The 27,147-nt window shown below is 39.1% G+C and overlaps 1 protein-coding gene across 1 annotated transcript in view; it reads right to left on the bottom strand.

Moving 5' to 3' along the window:
• The window catches only part of LOC145358504 (endophilin-A2-like), a 129,056-nt gene that overhangs the window by 59,224 nt on the left and 42,685 nt on the right, over nucleotides 1-27,147 (bottom strand). Inside the window, exon 2 of the mRNA XM_080212619.1 lies at nucleotides 1,632-1,700. Within this exon, the coding sequence (XP_080068745.1) occupies nucleotides 1,632-1,700 (69 nt within the window). The remainder of the gene's footprint in view (nucleotides 1-1,631; nucleotides 1,701-27,147) is intronic.

Raw genomic sequence — 27,147 nt, 5'->3', positions numbered from 1 at the left:
TAAATCTCAGTGGAGCAAGGAAAAAAATGAAGCGATTTCTTATCTATTCCCCAATATATTTAGCAAGACACGCATCAAAACTGTAAATCCAAATCAATCAGTGGCTTGATCAGTAAACATTATCAAGGCAAAAGGAGACTATGTTGCATTACGAACAAAACAGATCAAATGACCAAACATAGTTGATGCAGAGTGTTGCATGAAAGCATTTTTAACAGTGCCTAGAATGCTGAGTACAATTCTGCTCAAGGGCTTTGGAAGAATTGAACCACTCTGCATCACAGAATCATCAACATGGAGCTGTGATATGGGTTTCTTTGCACTGAGTCCTGAAATAGGTGATAAAGTGGAGGTCAGGCACTTCCCCACAAAGTTTCACTAGTTTAATTCAAGAGATTTTCGTTTGCTGTATGGGAGCAAACCAAGTCTTTGATAGCACTTGGTTGAGAACAAGACAGAAAGGTGACGAGAGTTGGAATAATTTAATAGCAGGGCGAGGGGATCAGTTAACAGACAAGAAGTATGGGAGTATATAGGGCATTATCAAGTTGGTAGGCAATAACTAGTGGTGTGCTGCAAGGATCAATGCTGAAGCCTCAGCTACTTACAATTTAAATTATTAACTTAGACAAAGATGAAGAGTTTGAAAATAAATTTGCTAGTGATACAAAGATAGATGACAACGTAAGCTGTAAGGAGAATATAAAGAGGATGCAAAGAGGTATCGACAGGTATAGTAATAGAAAACAAGGTGGCAGATGAAGTGTAATGTGGAAAAGTGCAAGGTTAATCAATTGGTGGTAAGAATAGAAAAGCAGAATATATTTTAAAAGGTGCGAAACTTGTAAATGTTCACATTCAAATGAACTTAGGTGGATTCATGCAAGGAACAAAGCATGCTAGTAATTTGAAGGCAAATGGCATGTTGTCCAAGAATAAGGAAGTCTTGCACCAATCCTCCAGGGTTTTGGTGAGACCACACCTGGAGCAGCGTGTGCAGTTTTGGTGTCCATACCCATGGAGGGATAGACCTGCCTGAGAAGTGAGTGAAATTTCACTCAATTGATTCTTGGAATGAGAGTGAGGCTGATTAAACTGGTTCTATACTCTTTAGAATTTAAAACATTTGAGATTCTGAAGGAGCTTGAGAAGGTAGATACTGATTCTTTCCCTAGCTGAGAAATCTAGAACATGAGTGGGGCTGATCATTTCAGACTGAGATGAGGGAATGTTTCTTTACTCAACAGTTGTGAATCATTGAATATGGTTACAGCTGAGATAAACAGATTTTTAGTCACTCCGAAAGCAGAAAAGGGATTTGGGAGTGTGCAAGTAAAATGCTGTTGAGGCAGAAGATCAGCCATGATTGTATTGAATAGCAGAAGAGTCTCAAAAGGCCATATGGTTTACATCTGCTCCTATATTTTATGTTAGCATCAAATCCCAAATCTGTCAACATCCTATTGCTGCACAAACCCAGAAATTCATGGGACAGAAAATCTGCCAAGAATGATCAAGGGAGTGGGAGGGGAGAGACAGCAAGACTACAAATGGCCATTCTGCCATATTTTGAGCACTTTTTTTTCACCCCTGTAGTACCAGAATTTAAGGAAATCCAATCATTCACCTACCCGCTCCATTTCTTTGAAGTCTTCATCAAGCTTGGTTCCTTCTGCACCACCGACCTTTTCACTGACAAGCTAGGGAAAAAAAATCAAACAAAATCATGAACTTCCAAAGAAAGAAATTGAATCAGAACTTACAGGAGTGTATATCAAATTATCATACCGACATTACAAAACTGTCTAAGCCTTACAGCAATTATGCAGGATATGTATTTTTTATTCTCGTCCCAACAGCTGTCTCAAGTTTGATGAGCAGACGATGGCCATGATAACCTGCATTATGCTCAAACCATGTAGGGTACAATGATCTGTTCTGCTAAGATGAATCCGTCAAGCGAACTGCCTGTTCATTATACCTACACTCGGTCCTCTGCTACTCAACATTTTGCTTCGTGACAAACTTCAACCGAGGGCCAAAATGAATGGCTTTTGGAAGTCTATAGGTTAACCACATAAATCTAACAGGGCTCAGCTGTACAGAAAATAAATATGAAAACTGATGAACATGCTTCCACTGGTATGGAGAAAGATATTGGGGGAATCTTACCAGAAAATGGCAGAGGGTTGGTTCTGGCAAGAAAAAAAAACATGGTGTTTCTCTTCAAAGAAACAGGCTGGTTTTCTCTCTAGATCTTACAATATACTCTGTCATTAAAAAAAGTGAGCATGTTTCCCGCCGTCATGTAGGGGGCCAGGCCTCAACATGGTGGCAAAGCCCAGCTACACTGCGGACAGGGTACATGTTTAAAGGGCGCATGATCATAGCAAAAAGTAACCACCCCCATCAGCCCACCACAGACGTCTCAGCAGTTACAACCCTGCCCCAGGAACTGGAGCCAGCGTTCACCCCCACTGATTGGATCCAGTAGTAAACAACAACCCCCCCTACCCCCCACCCCAGATCTGCATTGCCATTGCCTAGCCATGTCCCTCTCCCCTGGGGAACTATATTCATCTAATACTCATGAAGGGATCCCCACAACAGGATCGAATCTAGGTGAACCGGCTGTAAACTGCGCTGACGTGTAGTCTGAAAATGCACCTCAGGCTCAATATACTGCAAGCAGTCTTTAATTATATGCTTGGAAATGTTCTTTTATCAAGTCCATGTCTGTTTTGGGCATAAACCCTATCATGTCGCTGGCATAGGGAGTGAGAATTGGAAGTCATGACCTCACCAGCGAGATTTGTAATTTCCAGGTTTCCTGGACCTTGAGCCACCATTTCTGTAGGGTGAGTAAAGGCTCAAGATACACTATCACACCTATTCAAATATTCAGGTTTGTTCTCCCTACTCCTCCCCAAGACTCACCTGAAGGGGCAACGCTCTGAAAACTCATAACAGGTTAAAGTCCAACAGGTTTATTTGGTAGCACGAGACTATTTACTCCTCCCCCACCTGAAAGCACGGACCCAAGTTAAAGCATTGTCCTACTTGTGCAGACTGGCTTTCAATACAAAGCATCAAGTGCATAGATGATGGATGACTTTAAAAAGGAAATTGGCTGGGCACAAAGGTAGTTAAAGTGCAAGGGCTACAGGGATTGAGTAGAGGAGAAGAACGGCTTGAATCGCTCTACTTGAGAGCTGGCATGAATTCAATGGACCAAAGGCTTCCTCCTTTGCCATAATAGCCCTACAAAATATTAGGAAATCTTACAGCAAACAAACTGGCTTTTCAACAAAATAGTTCAGGAAGAGGCATCAGCAGACAGCAGATAATAAGATAAGGGCAGAGCATGTGCACATGAATGAATCTTATATTGATGGCCTGTAGTTTGGATTTCATCCAGAAATATAATCACCTTTTCTATGTCTAACTTATCAAACTCCTTCATGGTTTTAAAGACCTCCAACAGGTCACCTTGGAGTTCCAGCTTGTTCCATCTTTCCTGATGGTAGAACAGAGATTTCACCTCATTCAGGTATACTTTTTTTGGACTTTCTCCAATGCCTCTATATTTTTTTATATAATATGGAGACCAGTATTGTTCACAATCATCCAAATGTGTTTTAATCAGATGCTATACGTGCTCAACATTGTTTCACTCTTTTATTCCTCTGGAAATTAAAGCCAGTGCTTGGCTTATGACTCTGACTCATGTTAGAAGCATCGATTTCTTTGCTTACACTTAAGCAGAGCAATACAAGGTCACTGGACTGGATCATGGCAGGAAATCAATAAAACAGCATAGAATTCATTTGAAATACACTAACTTATACTTTTACTTCTCTGCAAAATTCATCCCATGGTGGCGCATAGGGTGTGGAAAAAGTACTCAGTCGACAACCTTAATACAGCTACTTTATCTTCCTTTTGTATTGAAGTCTCACTAAAACAGCAAAATTGTCTATTACACTACATGATAAAAGTGCATCCTTCACCTGATTTTTTTCCTTAAGGCTGTTAACTCACATCAAGTATAGTTTCCTTTCAATATCATCCATTTCAGCACATTGACTCAAGGAGTCAACCTTAACCAGTAGATCATTACTGTTAACAGGCTATACTGCAGTATGGAAAGCATCAGAGCAAAACCTGGTTGTGTCCTTATCTCATATGCAGTGACACAGGATTGCAAATTGGAAATAGGAAATTTGCTTGGACTTTTCTCTTTCCTAGCCTAAGGGTACTGATCAAGTATAGCATCCCATTGGAGATTAGCCAAATTAAGAAACTCTACAGTGCAAGAGGAGGCCATTTGGTTTATCGAGTCTGCACCCACAACACTCCCACCTAGGTTCTATCCCCATAATCTCTCATATTTATCCTGCTGATCCCTCTAACACGAAGGGTTAATTTACAAAAGAACAAAGAACAACCCAGCACGAGAAACAGCCCCTTCGGCCCAACGAGCCCACGCCGCCGCATCACCCTACACCTATTCTACCCTGTGTGTCTACGAATGGAACCCCTAACTTAGCCAGATTCAGGGGAGAATAGTGTCAAGTTAGTAAACCAATCAACCTAATCTGCACATCTTTGGACTGTGGAAAGAAACTAGAGCACCCAGAGGAAACCCATGCAGATACAGGGAGAATATGCAAACTCCACACACAGTTATCCAGTCTGGAATTGAACCAGAGTCACTGGCACTGAGGCAGCAGTGTTAATCACTGTGCCACCGTGCCACTCATCAGCGAAATCATGGTAGTTTGAAGATGGAACTGGGAACTCTGGTCTGTATACTTAATTTTACATTTCATTTGCTAGCTGTCTGCACAATGGGCACTTAGTAAGAGAACACTTGAAAGAAAGCAAGCTTGACAAACCAAGCTTTAATCCACCTCCAAAAATAAGTGAGGTGGCACAAGATGGGCTCATCTATTGTAGTTGAGGCAGTGGTATAGGAGACAGTATTATCTAAATAGATTAATGCAATTAAGTATCTCCAAATCTTCACCCACCCACTTTTACTGACATTGCATGAAATAAAATTATGCTCACAATTCTATTAACCTCTTAGCAAAATTAATTTTGAGTCTTTGATTAAAATTAAAACTCTTCTTGGCACTCAAAAGCTACAACTGAAGACAATAGAAAAGGTCTTTCAAACTATGATGTTATTTGGCTTAAAGTAGATAACAACAGTCAAAATGAAATAATCTAAGATGTGCATTGGGACAGCATTTCTAATCTGATACTCCTTAGGTATTTAAACAATTACCACTTCTATATTTTGGGTCATGGGAATCAAACATTTGAGTGCTGTTTCCCCACATTTGCATGGCTGAATCAGCAATCATCCAGAGAATTGTGAAAAGCAATTAACTCCAAACTACAGAAGTACTGCATTAAAAAAAAGTCTTCAATTCATTAGTCCCAATACTAGTGACCACCAATAAGTCACAAAGATTAATTTAAAATTTTTATCTTCAAATCCCTCCACATCTTATCTTTTGAACTTTCTTTGGACTTCGGTTACCTCCTTTGTCCTCCAGCACACTTGACTTCAGGTTCCTGTACAACCACCTGCCCAAGTCAACTCCACCCATCCATGCCAGACATTTAGTCAGCTTGGCCCTACTCCTCGGAACTAATCAGTTGCAGAAGGCATGCAATGCTGAGAACTTGCAGCAGTAGAATATCAGTAAATGCACCACCAAAACAGATCAACCTTGAATAAACATGGGAATCAAACATGGGCCTCTGTTGTTCAATTTCTCACTGGGTACGAAGCCTTCAGATACCTCTAAATTTTTGAGAAAAATCACAAGTTTAAAGCATTTTGTCTTTCACGTTAAAGCAAGTTTTATTCAACATGAAATACCTTTTAATGCACATTTTCAAAACATTCATATCCTTGGGACACGAGAGTTCATAAAATCCTAAAATCAATCTTTCTGACTTATTTAAAAAGTGGGCCTTGCTAAACCAAAAGATGACTCCTACAGACCACGATTTACAAGTTGACTACAGTTACTGGAAATTTCCAACAGCAGTTGTTATAATTTAGGTCACAAACTCCAAAGTGTTTTATGAAACCTGCCTGGTCATAAGTTTTACAGTTTGTTTTTGGCTAGTGTGAGCATAAGTGCTTCACTTCAGGTAATAAACAATACTTCTGATTTAGTCATGGGAATTTGCTTTGTGTCATGTTAAAAACTGACCTCACATACAGAGTGTTTAGGGAAATGAACCTATTTCAAAAAAATCACCTCCGCTTTCAGAGATGACGAGAAAATAAAGTATTTCAGTTTCATCTATCATAACACTAATTATTGAAAGCTTTCTCAAATCTTATTTTCAAACCTAGCCGATGTCGAACTGTGGTTGTAATATTCATTTCTTCAGTATTACTGACTCCCAAAAGTGCAGTATCTTCAGACTTCTGCACTATTTTTTAAATAAAGATCCATAAAAACAATGATAAGGAAAAAAATTAATAAAATCTGACTGCAGCCAACACAATTTGACATGCATAGCATGTCATATTGAGACATCAAAAATGGAGGGAAAAAACAGGAGTACTGTATGGATAGAAAAATCTGGAAAATGTACAAATATCACAGAAAAAGGCAAGATTCTTTAGAAAACATAAGAATGAAGAAGCTTAAACACTTGCACACATCTCCCAAGGACGCATTTTCTAACTGAGTTTCAATGACTGAAAAGTCTGATTTTAGAATCATAAATGGTTACAGCTGAGATCTTCATTCAGCCTGTTAACTTAATGCTGGCTCTCTACAAAAGCAATTTAGCTATTCCCATGCCCCTGCTGCTTTCCCCATAACCCTGCAATGTTCATGAACCACACTGTCCATGAAAATTTCATTTTCTATAATCCCTCCAATTCCTGCTTCAGTATCCACTGGAGGCATTTACCAATTTGTGAGAAATTCACAATTCATCATTTCAAATTGCTCTCACCAGTATTTAACCCCAGTCTTATTTGGCTCTAAATATCATTAGCAAGCACATCGATGAAAGATCATTGATCTGAAGCTTTAGTTCTGCTTCTCACTCTCCATAGATCATGCCTGATCCATCAAGTGTTTCTGGCATTTTTTGTTTTATCATAAAAAAAAGCAGCATTGGACACCATTGTTTTTTTTTAAGTACCATAGAGCGTAAATCTCCCATGGCAACATATATTTGGCTGAAATACTGACTGCCACCTCAAGATGAAGAAACATGATCAGTTCTTTGTGGTTGAGCGGAAATAGATCAGAGACCAGACTGAAATATTGTCCTATGATCACACATGGGAAAAAACCAAAATTCCAAATTATAAAATCCCAATTTCAATCCAGCCACCTAAAGGAGTTAGAAATGGGATTCAGCAGGTTTCCAACAGAGAAAAGACCTTGTACAGTGATCTGTTTACTGCTTTCTGCCATGTAGGCCTGACAAGCCAAAGGAACTTCAAAATTTAAAAAAAACTGTTAGATTTGCTACATTGTTGATGAGGACCATCTTTAGTTTCTAAGCTGAGTCCTTCTAACTCCTGATCTCCAGGGCTCCAATAATAATGTTGCTCCAATTTCAGAATGCAAGTATCTTCTCAGAGCATCATCACATTGGTTATAGATTGGTGCCCCACTGAGCATCAGAAAATTATTTTACATTTACACTCAATCACTTTTCAGTGGAAGTGTAACCACCAAGGAAGAAAACTTAACTGGAACAACCACATAAATATGGTGGTTTAAAGAAACAAGTTAGAGATTGGGAATTCTGCAGCGAGTAAATCAACTTCTGACTTATCAATGCATGTCTACCATCTATAAAAGGTACGAAATAGGAATGCTATAGAATATTTGCCTCTTGTCTGGATGACTGCAGCTACAACAGCCAAGGCATTCAACATAATTTAAGATAAAGCAGAATGTTTGATTAATATTCTGTCCAGCACCTTAAATATTCATTCGCTGCACATCAGCTCACTATAGTTGCACTGTGCATCTTCTACCAAATGCACTGCATCTATTCCCCAGACCTTTTGGATAGCACCCTACAAACCTATGATTTCTACCACTGAGAAGGAAGAGTGTAGTAGATGCACGGGAAGATCACCATCTGTAAAGTTCACACACCAACCTGACTTGTAATTATATTCCCCTTCACTTATAGTTTTTGGGTCAAAATCCTGAGGCACCCTAACAGCACTATGGCAGTAGTCGCACTAACAGACCAAAGCAGATCAAGAATGAGGCTTACCACTAACTTCTCAAGGACAATAAGGGGTAAACAATAAATGCTTCCTAGTGCATTCAGCTGAAGTGCAAATTATTAAAAGAAATTGCAGAATCACTAAAAAGCCCAACAAAAATGATGAAACGCTGAAATCATCAACATGCTTTTGGGGAGTGAAGAGAGCAGATGAATGCAATCTGACAATATTTAATTAGAAAAGCACAAGATTAGATTGATGGCCTATTATGAGATAATTGATCTCAACAAAGACAGTGCTAATTAGCTCCAATTTCCCTCAACGACATGGGCTAGTGTGAAAAGAAATCAGCTAGTTTTTCCCATCTATGATTGCTATTCACAGATAATATGCTTAAGCATGTGATCAAAATGTTCAGTGAGGACCTGACACACTATAGTCGAACAGTAAGCTTAATTTCACCATCAGGCTTTCACTCCAGTAGTGCCCACTTGGGGACTGTATTGAGAGCACTAATGCCATATTCCAGCAAGGAATGCCTTCAGGGGGCAAATAATTAGTAGAAAAACAAATAGTGGTTGAACAAAATGCCAATTAATTTACAAAGCTCCTCAAGGCCACTGAACAGATTATTTATTTTGCAATTCAATGTACATAAATCAGAAGTTGCATATCCTGCAAAGATTTGGGTATCAACATAAGCATCTATTTATGGGATCACACTAACAATTTTCACAAATATCACCTGTAAATATTTTATGAAATGCATCTTAGCAGATCCTTGAACCTCGATCACCAATTCACAATGTACAAGGTTATCTGCTGAGCAGAAATTTAGTCCACATATTCTCAATCTTATCAATCAAGGAACTAAATACAATTAAAGTTCATTTTGAGAATCAATAATGTGATTCTCTGTTCATTAAAGATTCATACAAATCTTTGCCTGCATTAACCTTTCCCATTTGTTAACACATTGCACAGCATCAGGTACTTGGCAGAAAACTACAGCATCATACTTTTAAAGTGCAGCTTAGCCCGAGTTCTACCTCTACGTTTTTCAATATGGGAAAATATTTGAAGGCATGACACTATATTTTGCAGTATTATTTTATACTGACCCCCTTGGAAGGAAACATATGTCTGTTAAAGGAAGAGGCCATGGAAGAGTACGATAATTGTACGTCAATATTTTTGTGCCAGTAAAGTCAAGTCAAAGAACACATGCCATTTCCCATCCAATCTAGCAGAGAACCTCACACTTAAGACATCACTATTTGTTATAACACATTTTTGTTCCAAGGAGAATGCTGAAATTACATGCACTGATAAGATTAATTACATGCTTTCAATCCTTATTGATCGCAAAGCCACACATCATCCTGACTTGGAACATACTGCCATTCCTTCACTGCCACTGGGTCAAAATCTGGCACTCCCTCCTGAGCAGCACTGCCAGTGTATCTACGCCACATCTGATTTATTATTGTCACATGTATTAGTGTATATACATACATAGTTTCTTGTATGCTATACAGAAAAAGCATACCATTCATAGAGAAGGAATCGAGAGAGTGCAGGATATAGCGTTACAGTCATAGCTAGGGTGTAGAGAAAGATCAACTTAATGCAAGGCAGGTCCATTCAAAAATCTGACAGCATCAGGGAAGAAACTGTTCTTAAGTCAGCTGGTACGTGACCTCAGACTTCTGTATCTTTTTCCCAAAGGAAGAAGATGGAAGAATGTCTGGGGTACACGAGGTCCTTAATTATGCTGGCTGCTTTGCCGAGGCAGCGGGAAGTGTACACAGAGTCAACAGGTGGAAGGCTGTTTTGCGTGATGGATTGGGCTACATTCGACCTTTTCTAGTTTGTGGTCTTGGGCAGAGCAGGAGCCACACCAAGCTGTGATACAACTGGAAAGAATGCTTTCTATGGTGCACCTGTAAATTTGGAGAGAGTCGTAGCTGACATGCCAAATTTCCTTATTTCTCTGAAAAAGTAAAGGCGTTACTGGACTTCCTTAACTATAATGTCGGCATGGGAGGACCAAGACAGGTTGTTGGTGATCTTGACATTAAAAAACTTGAAGCTCTCAATCGTTTCTACTTTGTCCATGTTGATGCGGACAGGGTCATGTTCTCCTCCATGCTTCCTGACATCAATGACAATCTCCTTCGTTTTGCTGACATTGAGGGAAAGATTATTGTCGCCACACCAGTTCACCAGATTCTCTCTCTCATTCTTGTACTCTGCCTTGTCATTGTTCGAGACCTGACCCACTATAGTTGTGTTGTTACCAAGTTTCAAGTTGGAGGCCACATGGTTATAGACATACAAGGAATATAGTAAGGAGCTGAGAACGCAGCCTTAAGGGGTACCAGTGTTGATAATGATTGTGGAGGAGGTGTTGTTGTCTATCCTTACTGATTGTGGTCTGTGGGTTAAGAAGTTCAGGGTCCTGTTGCAGGAGGAGGAGTGGAGGCCCAGGCCACAGAGCTTGGAGAGGAGTTTCTTAGGAATAATGGTGTTGAAGGTGAAGCTGTAGTCAATAAGAGTCTGACCTATGTGCCTTTGTCATCTAGGTGTTCCACGGTTGAGTGCAGGGCCAGGTAGATGGCGCCTGCTATTGACCTGTTGCAGCGGTAGACGAATTGGGATGGATCCAGTGAGGCTGGAATTGATTCCTGCCATGACTAGCCTTTCGAAGAACATGGACTGCAGCAGTTCCAGAAAGTCACTCACCATCACCTTCAAGGGTAATTAGGGATGGGAAACAAGCACTGGCTTTTCCAGCGATGCCCACATTCCATTATAAATTTAGCTTTAAAATAAGCATCTAAATACTGACACATACACCTGTAACTCACTTGTCCGACCCGATACCTCAAAGTTCGCAACCAAGCCTTACTTCACTGAAAATAAATACTACAGATTTTCTCATTTTCATCCTTTCCTTCATGAAGGATTAACTTAAAAGGTATTTAGGAAATTAGTGGTAAAATTTGAAAATATGTCCACTTGTACTATAAGAAGCACTAAGTGATAGAATTATAAATGCTTCCCTTTCAAAATTCAACTCTGCACTGCCTGAAAAACCCAGTTTGGCCACATTTATAAGCAAGTTTCACATTGGTACCACTTTTGCAATCCTGAACTTGCAGTATAAAACCTGAACCAACTCCTAGTTATTTGACACTGGTTCGGAACCACAGAGTGTAATTCCGTATGGTAACAAACCTCATGTCTGGGAGTGCCTGCCTGTACTTTTAAACCTATGTTAATTTCAACATTGCATGTAAGAACACACTAAATGTCGACTACTTGGAAAGGAGCATTATGAATGCTTATAACCACACGTGCCAGAGTTCCCATCTGAGTGAGACAATTAGGAGTTCCAGCCAGACAGGAAACAAGTTAGCAGGACATACCTGGCTGGGAACCCAAACTGCAGTCTGCATTGTTAACAAAATGGGTGAAGTACCATTGATTATAGCTGTCACAAGTAATTGTGGAAGCAATTTCGGATGATGAATTCAGAAAAACACAAAAGAAGTATATTGGTTTAAGTACTACAAGTCCTATTTGGCACAAGTTAAATTAAGCAGTGCTGCAAATTGTGAAAAAAAGGCTCTCCTGTGAAACTTACCTCGAGGTGGTGCAAGCGTATGCTTAATGCTGAAGGCCACTATATTACTGTTTTAGTACACATCAGAAAAATGATTTCACTGAAAATTATTGATGTTAAATTTGTTCGTCAAAGTCCATTATTTTCACTATTAAGCATTTTCGAAAACCTGATGTATTATGTTCCGTGTTCTCTTCACACTTTAGGTAAATTATTTATTCTGAATACCAATTGGATTTCTGGGATTTCTTGGTAATTATCTTATATTAATGGTCTCTAGTTATGCTCATCTTGTATCCATTCCATAAAAAGATTTCACAATTTTAAAGATCACCACCAGCACCACTCCTAACGCTCCCACCACTGCTATGTCCGCCACGACAGAGACCTAGCTTGTCGATCCTTTCCTGATGTACATGCCCATGCACTTCTGGTATCGTCCTTGTAAGTATTCTTCATATCCTCTCCAGTCCCTCTATTTGTTTTCTATAATATAGCAACCAGACCGCTCGCAGTATTCTAAGGGTGGTAGGTTTAGTAATGACTTCCCTATTTTGCAATTCTCTCTCTGGAAATATAGCTCGGTTGGTCTTTGTGGCCTTGCTTACCACTGTAACTGGGCTCAATGATATTGCAAAGCAGTCTACATATTCACATAAATTAGTAACAGACATAAAAATGTTTGATGTTCTATGCAATCTGGAATTGGTTGATATGAACACTTGGGTACACTGAGGCTGGAAAATTTTTACCCAAGTTCGAAGAACCCAAAAATTCAACAGGTTAGTTGTTGAAATAGACAGTCTCACACCAAATGTGGATACTGATACAAACAAACAAACAATCACTTGGTTTTTGATCAACTGCACATTTATGGCACTGCAAAGTGGTTTTGGCTTCATTGCACTGCAAGATGCACAGCATAACCACCCTCTTATGTGGATTATCATTTCATTATGCATTTGTCTCCAGTAACAGTTGATGGAATGTTACGTTTAATCATGGTGATGAATATTTTAATCTCAATTGTTTCACTAAGTGCACAACCATTTCTAATTGTGATGTGGAGATGCCAGTGTTGGACTCACTCACCTGATGAAGGAGCAGCGCTTCACAAGCTCGTGATTCCAAATAAATCTGTTGGTCCTTAACCTGGTGTTGAGACTTCTTACCATCTTTAATTGTAAGATTTCTAAATTTGATGGGGGATGCAGGCAGACCATTTTGATTTGTTGTCAAAAAAAGGGCAAGCACAGATGCAGAGTAGACACATCAAGTCAAAAAAGTGTGACTGGAAGGCCACCTTTCCTGATGAATTTTTCTTTTGCTGGTTGAAATATTCAAGACCATTTCTAGCAATGCTACAATGCAATTATATAATTTTTTCAATTGAGAACATCTAAATAAATTAAAATGCATATTTCAGGATAAAATTCCTAAACAGTTGAATTGGTTGCCTTTAGGAGGTGAGTAAGCTTCAAGGATTTTGATGTTTATTCCCCATTTTAAAGGAGCAGGTATTCTGCATCTTACACAATTGGCTGCTTATGTGCGAGCATAGAAAGTGAATACAGTGGACTATTTGCGTGGTGTTCAAAGAGGACAGGGCAACATCTGAGCCAGTTGTTAGCATCCAACAACCGGCCATGTACTTCCAGTGAGAGTCACACATTAGTAACCAGGATCAGAACTAGCAGTGTCCAATTATTTTCCCCCCTTTCTAGCCCAAGAATGCGATGCTCAATTCAACATCTGTACTGCCCACCATCTGAGATTACCAACCAGCACAGACCAGAGATTACACAAAACATTTCTGGCATATGCAATTCAGTTACTCATTGGAACAGTGGTAAGCACTGCTGCCTCACAGCACCAGGGACCCAGGTTAGATTCCAGCCTCGAGTGGGTGACTGTGTGAAGTTTGCACGTTCTCCACATGTTGACATGGGTTTTTTCCCCCCCGGTGCTCTGGTTTCCTCCCATACTTCAAATATGTGCTGGTTAGGAGGATTGGAATTGCCTCTTACTCTGCAAAGATGAGTAGTTTAGGAGGATTAGCCATGATAAATGTAAAGGGTTACAGTGGGGGAGTGGAGGCCTGGTAAGATGGTCTTTCGGAGAGTCACTGTAGGCTGGATGGGCCAAATGGCTCATTACAGTGACTGTAGGGATTCTATGGCACTCAATACCTTAAATAAATGTTAATTTTCAAAATCTGTAAATTGCGGTAGGAATTGTCATTTGAGACAAGGGAGAAGTAAATCCTAAGAATGAGTGAGTTAAAAGGAAGAGATTGCGCAGAGAGTCCTGATTTCAACAGACAGACAATGAAGAGCGTATCTGGAGCTAATGAAAAAGACAATAAAGATTGCCGGAGCAAAGACAAGATGGAAACGGACAAGGAGGCGACTGGATGTTAGAGGTGACGAAGTAATTACCTATTTTTTCTACCTTGTCCGTGTGTGCAAAAGAGATGTTTGAATAGTATCCATAATTCAGACGTGCTTTACCATTCAAAGAAACATGATGGAATCAAACATTTACCTAAGTGAACCGACAGTTGCTCGAAAAGCAACATAACACGACAAGTTCAATTCTGGAACGTAGGTTTGATTCCATCCCAAGTTGTCTCCCCATTAATGGCTGCAAATAACTTAAGTTAAAATGAGTTCAAGTAATTTCCAGCTGCTAATTAATAACCCCACAATTAGCAGTCAATGAGTCTTGTAATTGCTCGTGGATTTTGGGAAAAATCTATACTTTATGTTGGGGTGATGGTCCCTTTAAGAACTAGGTTTCCCTGGAAAATGATTTCTTGCAAAAAGCAAGGTTCCAGTAACTGATCATGTGACTATGCTGCTGGGAATTGACCAAAACTAAAGGGTCAATGAGAATTACAGAAAAGAGTAGATCCTGGAAGTGATTTTGTTTTCAAACAGTTTAGCTTTAGAACAAGCTGCTGTAGGGATCATTGTTCACAAGCAGAATTCAGTTGGGAACTTAAGTGCTGGCTAACAGAGTTTTAATGTCTTGATAGGTGAAGGAATCTGTGATAACCAAGTTGAGGGTAAGGGGAGGAAGGACAGCCCGCAAGCAAGCAAGGGTGAAGTGTGTTCAATGAGGAATTTATAACTGTGGGTGGTTGGAGGATTTTTAAAAATTTGATTTATTGTCACATGCATAACTATATGGTGGGAAGTATTGTTTCTTGCATGCTTCACAGACAAAGCTTACCATACATAGCAAAGGAGACAGTGCAGAACATAGTGTCATAACTAGGGTGTACAGAAAGATTAACTTAGTACAAGGTAGGTCCATTCAAAAGTCTGATGGCAGCAGGAAAGAAGCTGTTCTTGAGTCGGTTGATATGTGACCTCAGACTTTTGTATCTTTTTCTTGATGGAAAGAGGTGGAAGAGAGCATGTCTGAGGTGCATGGGGTCCTTGATTCTGCTGGCTGCTTTTGAGGCAGCAGGAAATGTAGGCAGAATCAATGGATGGGAGACTGGTTTGCATAATGGACTGGGCTTTATCATGACCCTTTGTTGTTTCTTGCAGTGTTGGACAGGGCAGGGATCATACCAAGGTGTGACACAACTAGAAAGAATGCTTTATGGTGCATCTGTAAAAGGTTGGTGAGAGTCGTAACAGACATGGTGAATTTCCTTAGCTCTGAGAAAGTAGAGGCATTGGTGGGCTTTCTTAACTATAGCATTGGCATGAGGGATCAGGTCAGGTTGTTGGTGGTCTGAACACCTAAGCTCTCAACCATTTCCAAGCAGAAGGTGTAAGAAATTCCAACCCATAAACAAGTCTTTGAAACAATACTCAGGCCGCATGGTTAATCTTATAATTTCTGATTTAAAATATGCTCAGGTTTGATGTTTAAGTCACCTAGCTGCAGAATGAAATTTGAGTTAACATGTTTGGCTTAGAGTGTAAGTAAATGTATTCATTGTACCTTCAATATAACTAAGAGTATAGTTATTAGCATTGATACTCTGATTTTTATTTAGGAATTTTTTTATTTTGAACAGTTATCCTTACAGCTTCATTTGTTTAGTAAATACCTAATGTTCCTGGTCTCTAACAATCCATACTTATTGGCAAGACTACACAAAGATGAAGGATCCATTCAAGTTACCACGAAATGCTTGATGTGAAGTCAGGAAAATAAGGCGAAGGAGCAGCCTTTTCTCTGCACAAACATCCATCAAAATGTATGAAGTCAATGGAAGTACGAAAGAGGCAATGACATAGAAACGACATTGAAACAGTTGAACAGAAGAGATCCTACCGAACAAACTTGTATAGTGTAGCAAAAGAACTAAGTAATGTTGCAAAATTTCTCATTTCCTCTTTGGAATGGGGATTAAATGCGTTCACAGATGTCAGGCAGATGATAGATATTTCCTTTATGTGCCGCAATAATGAAAAACAGCTTTGATTCAACCCCAAAACAAAAGCAAAATTTAAAATAAAAACACTGAAAATATCTGAAAGAGAAACAAAGTGAACATTTCAGCTCAATAACCTCTCGTCATGATTGACCTGAAAAATAAATTCTGTTTCTCTACAGATGCAGCCTGACCTGCTTGAATTGATCCAGCTCCGCTCCCTGAAGTGGGTATTAAAAGTGCGATGGGCACAGATTTCTCAGACACGTGCAGGTTTCCGTTCACAGGTGAAGCAGGATTTCCAAGAGAAGTTCCTCTTTCCTTCCAACAACACCTGCAGACCCCCCACCTACCCAACAGGTAGTTGGAACAGGATGAAGTTCCTTTTTGCTATTGTCAGCATTTACAAATACAATACAGACAGCTGAATTTGGAAGACAAGTAGACCCAATCCATTCACTGAAAGGTAACACAGCTTCAACATCATTGCACTGAGCAACTTAAAAGTGCAGCATTGTTATTAGCAGGTTGAATATTCTTTCCTATTTCAACATACAATGGTTACACTGGTTAAGAAATACTGGCCAACTGAAAATGCAGCGGGTTCACCATTTCCTATTTTTTAACTTATGGGCTCACCAGTTCCCATTTCGACTCATGCAATGCAGGGACCGGCTTAGCTGCAGATACTGACAAGAGAAGTTTCTGAGCTTACGTGCACTTTATCGGTTTTCATTCCGGGCTCAGAATGATTTATGCTGTTTAGTGTTATGTATTTTACAAGAATCAATCCAAAAGCACAAAATGTATTACCAAGATGCTTTGACTGAGGTTTGAGCTTTTTTTATCCCTCATTTCTCAAAGAGTACTATCCTTTGCACATGGAGAACATATGTTCAGAAGATGAGAATTCTAAGAAACATAAATAGCTTTTTAAACTCAAACGTATTTGCAAAATCATCTTTTATGCCCTTGCACTGCAAGAATATAAGCATGCAGTTTTGCCATATGTGGAGGAAAATGCTTCAGAAGATATTTCCTATTTCAATGTCCAGAAGCAAGCACTTTCACACAAGATGATAGCAAAGTAACATGCACAGTTCACTTCTCCTTGCTCTACCTTAACATATTTCTCAATTTCACTACCCACTATAAAGTAACTGGAAGTGACCAACTAGTCAACTACAGATTTTTATGACATCCCAAAGATTAAAATTCAGTTTGAAACATATCATATTTAACATTACAGAAGCATCATAGAAGTTAATTTGAATTCGGATAGAGCTCAAACACACCAAGTGCACTCATCTTAGCTGCAATGACAATTGGGATGATGGATACCACCTCAGAAACCTTGAACTACATGGCCTGATTTTGGGAGAGGGGGAGGGAGGAGAAAACAACAGTTTGTTCACAATCCAATGAGCCCTGCTTGAATGAGAAGGGAAGCAGCAAACTGAAGTACTATACATGATATTACTATAAAAGGGACTTGACGAATTATTTTGGCTTAGAAGTGGACATTTCATTTATACCAGAGATAGAAAAGTGATAGGTTGATAAATATACAAAATTAATTCAAGTGGGGATTTCACGACTTATATTGCTTGATTTTTCTCAGTCACTGATTCAGTTATGTCTTAAAGTATCTATTAACATCAAAATTCTCTCTTCTTATATGCATTCTGTTACACTGTTCCTTAATTTTCAATGATTTACTAGTGTTGATTCATGGAGTGCAGTTTGATTCAGAATACTTTCTTGTTAAATAAGCACAAGGTCACACATTCAAGCAAGGTAAAACAGAAAGTCCCTACACTGACAACAGTGGACTAATAATGTTTGGCCAGTCATCAGCTTTAAGCAGATATGCTCACCATGACCTCCAGGATATCCTTGCCATTAGCGAACTGGAAGTTCCATGAAGGATATCTGGTCAGAGATAAGTGTTTAAAATCACTATTGTCTGTCGCAGATCTATCAATGTCCCCTTCCCAACTGGAGACAGCAACTACCTACCCCCACAACAATCATAATTTTCTTATGTCATGATAACAATGTGTGCTTGGGGTGCAATTTCTGTAAGCAATTTTCCTTCCTCACAAGAGATGCCATCCTCTGGGTGCAAGTTCATAATTAAATAATCTGCCAGCAGTCACCACTGAGGGCACTTAGTGATAATGGTCACTTAGAAGGTAACAAAAGGGGGCCTGGTACATGGAGAACTACACTCCCATAAGGGGCCATGTCATTTTAGAATGATGGGAAGCAAAATATATCAGTTAAAGCCCTTTGTGAGAGAACTAAATGCTTTACAAACCTCTGTTTATAAGCAGAGTAATAAAACATGATTTTCTGTAACATGGCAACTATGGAACTGACCACGTAAATTATAATGCCAATGAATCAAAATTGAATCTTGGATAACATGCTGACTCTTTAAAAAATGGTGAAGAAATTGTAAACAAATTTACTCTAGCAGTCAAGTTTTGGGGGTGGGTGGGTGGCAGCGGGTGCTGCTGCTGCTGCTCATGATTCAAGTAAACCTGCTGATTTTAACCTGGTGTTGAGACTTCTTATTGTGGCCACCCCAGTTCAACGTTGATATCTGCACATCTTGAGTACATTCATCAACTGAACATCCACAGCCAATCTCAGTTAGAGAATTCAAAAGATTCACAACACACTTGAGTGAAGAAATTTCTCAATATCAGTCCAATCCCTTATTGAGTCTCTGGTTCCTAATTCTAGACGGTCCAGCATTTTAAGGAGCCCTCCAAGTAGATTATATGTTTCAGTGAAGTTACCTGTCATTCTTTGAAACATCAGACGATCATACAGGTTAAAACTTTGGCCAGTTTTGAAGAAAAACACTTTCTTAAAAAAATTACAATATCTGAGTATATCTATATACTCTACAATCAGAAGTCAATAGGAACTAGAGTTGATAATAAAATGAAAAGTAAAGCAGTTTAAATATTGAAAATTACAAAGGAAGACATTTATTATATAATAAAATGCAAACTAGTATAATTCATTATATGAAAACATAACTCAGATTATTCTTTGGACAAATGAGTCAACCAAAACAGTCAAAGACTCAAACTTCAACATACTTAAGGCAAATGCCAATTTGAACTACAGGTTTGGTTAGCAAATTAAGGATGGATCAAGAACTCTAAACAGTTGCATTTAATGTGTGCAAGCTCTATTCAGTTTCTTATACAAAAGCCACCCCTTAAAATATAATCACATTTAGTAATGCAGTTAATTTCAAAGATGGAAGTATGGGGTGAGGAAATAAGATTAGATAGTACCATTTTTTAAGAGATGCATGAGCAAAGGGGCAGCACAGTTGCACAATGGGTAGCACTGCTGCTGCACAGTGCCAGGAACCAGAGTCTGATTCCCAGCTTGGGTCAGTGTCTGTGTGGAGTCTGCACATTCCCCCCATGTCTGCATGGGTTTCCTCCAGGTGCTCCAGTTTCCTCCCAAATTCTGAAAGACATGCTGGTTAGGTGCATTGACCTGAGCAGGCGTTGGACTGTGGCGGCTAGGGGAATTTTACAGTAACTTCATTGAAGTTAATAAATAAGTTAATAAATAAACTTTAAAAGATGGGGAGGGGGGTTCACAAATCTTTGAAGGTGGCAGGGGAAGTTGATAAGATTGGCTTTACAAGGTTAAAGACAGACTTCATTGAGATGTTCAAAATTGAAGGGCTGAGATAAAATAGATGGTGAGAAACTCTTTGACCAGGCAGGCAGTTCAGTAACCACCTGACAGATTGAAAAAAAACCAAAAAATTACAACACAAACAGGCCCTTCGGCCCTCCAAGCCTGCAATGACCATGCTGCCCGGCTGAACTAAAACCCCCTATCCTTTCGGGGACTGTATCCCTCTATTCCCATCCCATTCATGTATTTGTCAAGATGCCCCTTAAAAGTCACTATCATATCTGTTTCCACTACATCCTCTGGCAGCGAGTTCCAGGCACCCTCCATGTAAAAAACTTGCCTCATTCCTCAAACCTATTCCCCCTATTAATTTACTCTTCCACCCTGGGAGAAAGCCTCTGATTATCCACTCTGTTCATGCCCCTCAACCTTGTAGACTTCTATCAGATCGCCCCTCAACCTCTGTCGTTCCAGTGACAACAAACAAAGTTTCTCCAACCTCTCCTCTTAGCTAATGCCCTCCATACCACGCAACTTCCTGGTAAATCTTTTCTGTACCATCTCCAAAGCCTCCACATCCATCCGGTAGTGCTACACCAGAATTGAACACTATATTTTAAGTGTGGCCTAACTAAGGTTCTATAAAGCTGCAACATGACTTGCCAATTTTTAAACTCACTGCTTGGCCGATGAAGGCAAGCATGACGAATTCTTATCTTCTCCATCTGCACTGCCACTTTGTGACATGTACCTGTACACCCAGATCCCTCTGCCAATCAATACACTTAACAGTTCTGCCATTTATTTATATTTCCTATCAGGCCTTCCAAAATGCATTACCTCACATTTGTCTGGATTATACTCCATCCGCCATCTCTCCACCCAAGTCTCCAACCAATCTATATCCTGTTGTATCCTCTGATGGTCCTCACCGCTATCTGCAAATCCACCAACCTTCGTGTCTTCCGCAAACTTACTAGCCAAAGCAGTTATATTCTCCTCAAACAGCAAAGGTCCCAGTACTGATCCCTGAGGAACGCCACTTATCACGGTCCTCCATTCAGAAATGCACCCTTCCAGTACCCTCTGTCTTCTATGACCAAGCCAGTTCTGTATCCACTTTGCCAGCTCACCTCTGATCCCATGAGACTTCACCCTTTACACCAGTCTGCCATGAGGGACCTCGTCAAAGGCCTTACTGAAGTCCATGTAGACAACATCCACTGCCCTACCCATACCAAATAACATACACTGCCCTAGAATTAACAAAAATGCACAAGGAAATGCAGGAGGCTTTTTTTATGCTGGCTGTTATGAAATGGAACAGTCTCAAAAGGTGGTGAAGCAAATATAATGGTAACTTTTGTAACACCACTGGTTACCTACTTGAACAGGAGAAAGTTGCAGAGCAATGGGAAAAATGCTGAGGAATGAAGACTAATTGGATAGCTCTTTCAAAGAAGCAGCACAGATACAATGGAACAAATGGACTACAACAATTCTTGTGTGATTCAATGTGATCATAATGGAATCAGGTGCAGCAGAACACAAATTAGCCATCTATTTACAGAAAGCTATTCCTGGTTGCAACTTTGAGATTACTATGGTTGGATAATCTTTAAGAACATACAATACGTTTTGTAGCGGCTTTCAAATCCTCAGTATATTCCAAAGCACTTCACAGTGAATTAATTTGTTTTTGAGCAGCATCTGTGTGCTGATAAAATCCAAGCCAGTTGGTGAAGTCAAAACCAACGCAATGAGCTTTGTTTTATGAAGAGAGTTTATTGACTTTATATCTCTTCCTCCTACAGAGTGTCCCAGCTGCACACTATTTATATGTGCTGAAACTACCTAATTAAACACTGTCCTTCGTCTGTTTATCTCAATATAATTAATGTAATATTAACACTGTGGAGTAAATGAAATTCACATTTCAGGTTGATGACTTTTCATCAGAATTCACTGACCTGAAATATTTAACTTTTTCTCTTCATGAATGCTGCCAGACCTGTAAGCATGTCCAGCAGTTTGTTTACATTTTTATTTCAAATTGCCAGCATCTGTAGTAATCTGCTTTTGTAATTAGGTCTTGAAATGCAATCCTATTATGTAAGCAAACATGGGAGCCAATTTGCACATAACGTCGTCCCACAAACAATGACATCAACAACTAGTTAATTTTTTTTTCAGAGGTATTGAATGAGGAACCAGTGCATGGAGAATGCTGATGCATTATTTTACATCTGTCAGAGATTCAGTTTACTGTCTCATTTGAAAGACCACTTTCACTACACCAATGTAACATTTCCTCAGTTCTGCACTGTACTTCAGCCTAGATCATGCTCTCAAGTTCTGTGGCTGACTGTCTCAGGAGGAGGGGGGGGGGGGCGGGTGTGTGTGTTGACACTAACATACTGCATTTTGAAGACTCGAGGGAAAATTGTCTAACTTGATACTATGACAAATATTAAATGCATTGATGCATTTAAGAAAAAGGTAGATGATCAAAGAGGGAGAAAGAAGTAGGAAGTTCAATTGATATAGGATTCAAATGTAGCAAATGGAAATCAAGCTGCTTTTGACTTTGCTATTTTCTGGCTGTTGCGCGAGGGGGAATGATTGCAATCCTTAATTTTAAACTGAAGGAAATGACTCTTAAATCCAATATAAAGATTGAATGCCAATCCCTTCTTCATGGGTCGCATTTGTTGAATGGCATAAATTATTCAAAATTCAGGTTTAATACTTGACCTTCAGTGGCTTCTTAAAATGAAGTTCTCTAATTTTCTTGAAGACCGTGATCATTAATGCGGGGTGAGGGTGCCACAGGTGTCAGAATTCTCTGTAGCTGCTGTGCTTCTTAGGTGAATTATTCCAATAATCCGGTACCTAGCACGAAGCCTCGACAGCCAAATACATAGTTTAGATCCAGTGTCACATCTCAATTCACATGGGAGGATTTTCAATTTGAGATTAGAAAATTGCAAATTAAAACTGGAGCAAAAAATCTCCCTGGATGCTTCACAACAATATTGAGGGAGTCCTGCACAGAAGGCATTGCCATTTTTCTGATGGAGCATTAGCCAAGACATTAAATTATGGACCAGCACAGGTGGAAATAAAAGACCCTATAAAAGCCTTAAGAGCAAGAGTGTTCATCAGTGTCATAACAAACATTGATTACAGCATTAACCAGTCATTGATCTTGTCGATGAGGAAACCTGCTGTCTACAAACTGACTGTTTTATCTGCTTAAAATATCAGTGAGTACACCCACAAAAATAATGATTGACTGTAAAGCAAGTTGGAATATCCTGAAATAATGGAAGGCACTGAAAGCTTTTTTTTAAATTCTCACCTTAGTTGAATTGGCTGAGACAAACAGATCTGAGTGTTCTGATTTTGGAATTAAATATCAACTTAACATTACAGCTGTAAGAGCTCTTTCCAAATCTCTAGGCTCACAAAATTCAAACCTGAAAACAAATGTTGATGACAACTAAACTTTTGTCTGAACTTGAAGGGCCCAGACAGCAGGAGTTGTTAGCCGCTTGAGGTTCCTGCATCATAATTTGGGATTCCTCTGTACTGAACAATTGAGAACTAATAAACAATCTTAAACTTTCAGTTTACAAATTCTAAAACAAAAACTTTAGTGTCAGAAATGTATAGAACACAGCATTATTCCTATTACGTTTTTAAAAAATACACGGTGCTTTGGTGAGGGTTGAAAGTTGGGGAAATGAGGCTCATGCATTGTAGGCATTTCCATATCAAGAGTGTTAAACTGAGTGAACTAAAACAGCAGTGTTGGAACAATATTTCAGATGAGATTATTAAAAAATCAGTTCAAAATATAACAGAACTGTTATGAAGGAAGGAACAGCATGCAAAATACAACATTTAGAGATTGGTCACTGAAATGATACAAAAAATATTGGCTAATAAAAAATAAAGTCAAAAGGGAGCATGAGGGGCGCAAAAGATAAACATTTAAATTCTACAGCAAAACTTGTTCATAGCATACTCACCAGTTTTCTTGACTTGCTCAATATTCCACAAAACTCCCAGAATTTTAAGTTTTGGCTGCCAGATGTGGAATGCAAGCTCACTTCATTAAACTCAATTCAAAAGTAAACATAGCAAACTCCCACTAGCAAAGCTCTGTACATTTCAAATAGATTGAATTTCTGTCTTGATTTACATTGGAAAACAGCTGGACATACCGTTCTGTGAATCTGCCAGTTGGGTTTATTAACTTTTGTAAAACCAAGACATTTTTCTTCCTAAAGGGATGCAAAGATCTTGGATAGAACATCCAGATTATTTTCTAGCTCCAAGTTTTTCTTCTGCAATGCAATCATTCTCCATTTCACCTCCAACTCAACAACTTTTGTTCATCGTAAGGAAAGTAAGAACTAGGAACAGGAGTAGCCATCTGGCCCCTCGAGCCTGCTCCGCCATTCAATAAGATCATGGCTGATCTTTTTGTGGACTTAGTTCCACTTACCTGCCCACTCACCATAGCCCTCAATTCCTTTACTGTTCAGCTGTGAGAAGCAGCCACATTTATTGTACTAAAATGAGAGCTAAATATTGTGGATGCTTAAAATTTGAAATCAAAATCAGAAATGCTGGCACACATTCAGTAGGTCAGACAGCACGTGCAGAGAAAGTAACACAAGTAATGTTTCAGATTGATGACTTGACGAAAAAGATGTGGACATCACATTAAAAGCCAAGATTCACTATCCATCCTAATTGCCCTGAAATGTTTGCTGGGCAATTTCAGCGTCAGTGACACTGTTGAGAGTCTGGAATCATGTGGATGTGAGGAAAGGCAAGGCCAGCAAAACGGTTTTCCCCAAAGAATTGAAATGTCTGAGTTTAATACTTAAATAGTGCAATGGGCTTAAACTCAATCTCCAGATCATTATCCAGGCCTCTGGATTACTAGCCTAGTATCAACCACTATGTTACCATTCATAGAAACAATAAATCCCTACAGTACAGAAGGAGGCCACTTGGCCTATCGAGTCTGCACTGACCACAATCCCACAAATTTACCCTGCTAATCCCCCTTACACTAAGGTTAATCTAACATGACCAATCCACCTAACCTGCACATCTTTGGACTTTCAATGATATAACCAAGTTTGACAATGGGTGTATTTAGTCAACACAATAATACTAGAAGAAGCTGCAACTCCCAGAAATGGTATGTGGCCAGAGGAAAGGAAGATTGAAGCAGGTGAGGATTTCCATAGTATTGAAGTTCTAGAAAAGAATGAATGAGAATTGGAGATGTTGTAAACATCAAAAATTGTGTCCTGCCATTCATTGGCATCATTTTCAAATGAATTGATGCTGATGGAGACAGAGGTAAATAGTTTACATTAGAAACAAAACAGTCAGCACAGACAGCATTTGTGGAGAGCAGAACATAATAAATGGGAGAAGTCAATATATTAAGCCTGTTCAGCTACTCAATTAGATTAGTGTTAATCTGTGCATCTTCATTTCATATCTCTTAATACTTCTGATTAGCTCAAATTTATTGTTCTGAGATTTAATTGGCTGAACAAGTGTACGTTAAACTTTTCAGAATTTCACTCCTTAGTGGTATGACATCCATGTTTAGACAGTGCCTATTGCTAGACTCCTTAATCAGAGAGTAGCTCCTCTCTTCTCCACCATACCTCTTCCTCTTAATACCCTGTAAAGTTTGAACAAATCAGCCTCATCTTTGAAGCTTCAGGGAATGCAACCCCAATTTGAGTAATCCCTTCATAACTGAACCCTTGGAGTACATTATCATTTTATTAAACCAAAACTGCACTTCTTCCAAACCCAATACATCTCCCAAAGGTGTGGTTTCTAGAACTGCTCCGCACTCCAAGTGTAGTCTAAAGACCAGTTTGTGAGGCTTTGACCAAACATCAATAGGCAAATCTTAATGGGAAGTACACTGAAAAACTTAATATATTTGTCAGTTAGGCCCTCATTTTAGAATCTTTGGGTATCAATAAAGCAATGCCTGGTGTAATCATAATTCCAACACTCTTAAATGAAGTCCTGCATTCCATGCCTCAATCCTTCACCTAACTTTCATAGTTTCAGAAAGTATTCCATCAAACATTCACAGGGTTAAGAAATAATACTTTTCACTGTGTGACAATAATAAAATTAAATCAAAATATTCTGATACACTTCAAATAATTCTTTAGTATAAGTAGTTCAGAACCATTACTACAAGTAGGAAGAAAACAAGGAAATGCTTCCAGAAAATTCCAAACCCCAGTCTTTCCCTATCCATTATAAATGGTGTCATGTAGCAACTAGCTAGATAACAGCTGGAATTGATTTCTTTCTGCTTTCCTTTCTCTGCCTCCATCCTCTAGACTTCATACACTCCCTGAAGTCTATCAGTTTCACAAATTTTTGGAATAATGTATTATGGAACATATTAAAGCATACTATAGTAGGAACAAGTACAATGTAACTGTAGGAGCTGATGCAGTATCCATTTTATGGACCCAGAGAAAGCTTAGGGTGAATCACATAGATGCTGAGTGATTCTGAAGTTAAGTGGACAACCTATTAGGACAGAGGTGGATACTAGTGCTGCTATATCTTTAACTCTTGAGATTACTTACCAACAAAAGCTGAAGCATCTTCCTTTAAAACCAGGTGATGTGATTTTAAAGACATATATTGGAATTGATTGTGCCTTTGAAAGGTTACATCAAGTCAACATAGAGTTGAGTGGACAAACAGCAGAATTGCCTCTCCATGTGATCCATGGTTATTTTCCAGTTCTATTTGGGAGATTATGGTCGGAGAAGGTAAAGCATGACTGAAGTGTTGTCAAAAGATCGATCAATGCCAAAATATATTGATAGCATCTTCTGGATAAATACAAGAGTGCATTCGAAGAGGTACTTGGCTTAATGAAAGGAGTCCAAGTGAAACTCAAGATAAAGTCTAATCAACCAAAAAGTCTCAAAGCAAGAGCAGTGCCATCTGAAATTTGTTCCAAGGTTGAACAGGAATTAGTATGCTTTGTAAACAGCGAGTAGGCTACACCCCTTGTATCCGTCATGAAACCAGATTGTTCAATTCGTATTTGTGGTGATTTTAAAACAGCCATAAATCCAGTGTTTTGTGCTGATCAATATCTGTTTTCTTTAATAGAAAATTTGT

This window comes from Carcharhinus amblyrhynchos, chromosome 26 (assembly GCF_965287045.1).
Source record: "Carcharhinus amblyrhynchos chromosome 26, sCarAmb.v2.hapA, whole genome shotgun sequence".
Taxonomy (NCBI): Eukaryota; Metazoa; Chordata; class Chondrichthyes; order Carcharhiniformes; family Carcharhinidae; genus Carcharhinus; species Carcharhinus amblyrhynchos.
This window is presented reverse-complemented; position numbering and strand designations above follow the sequence as displayed.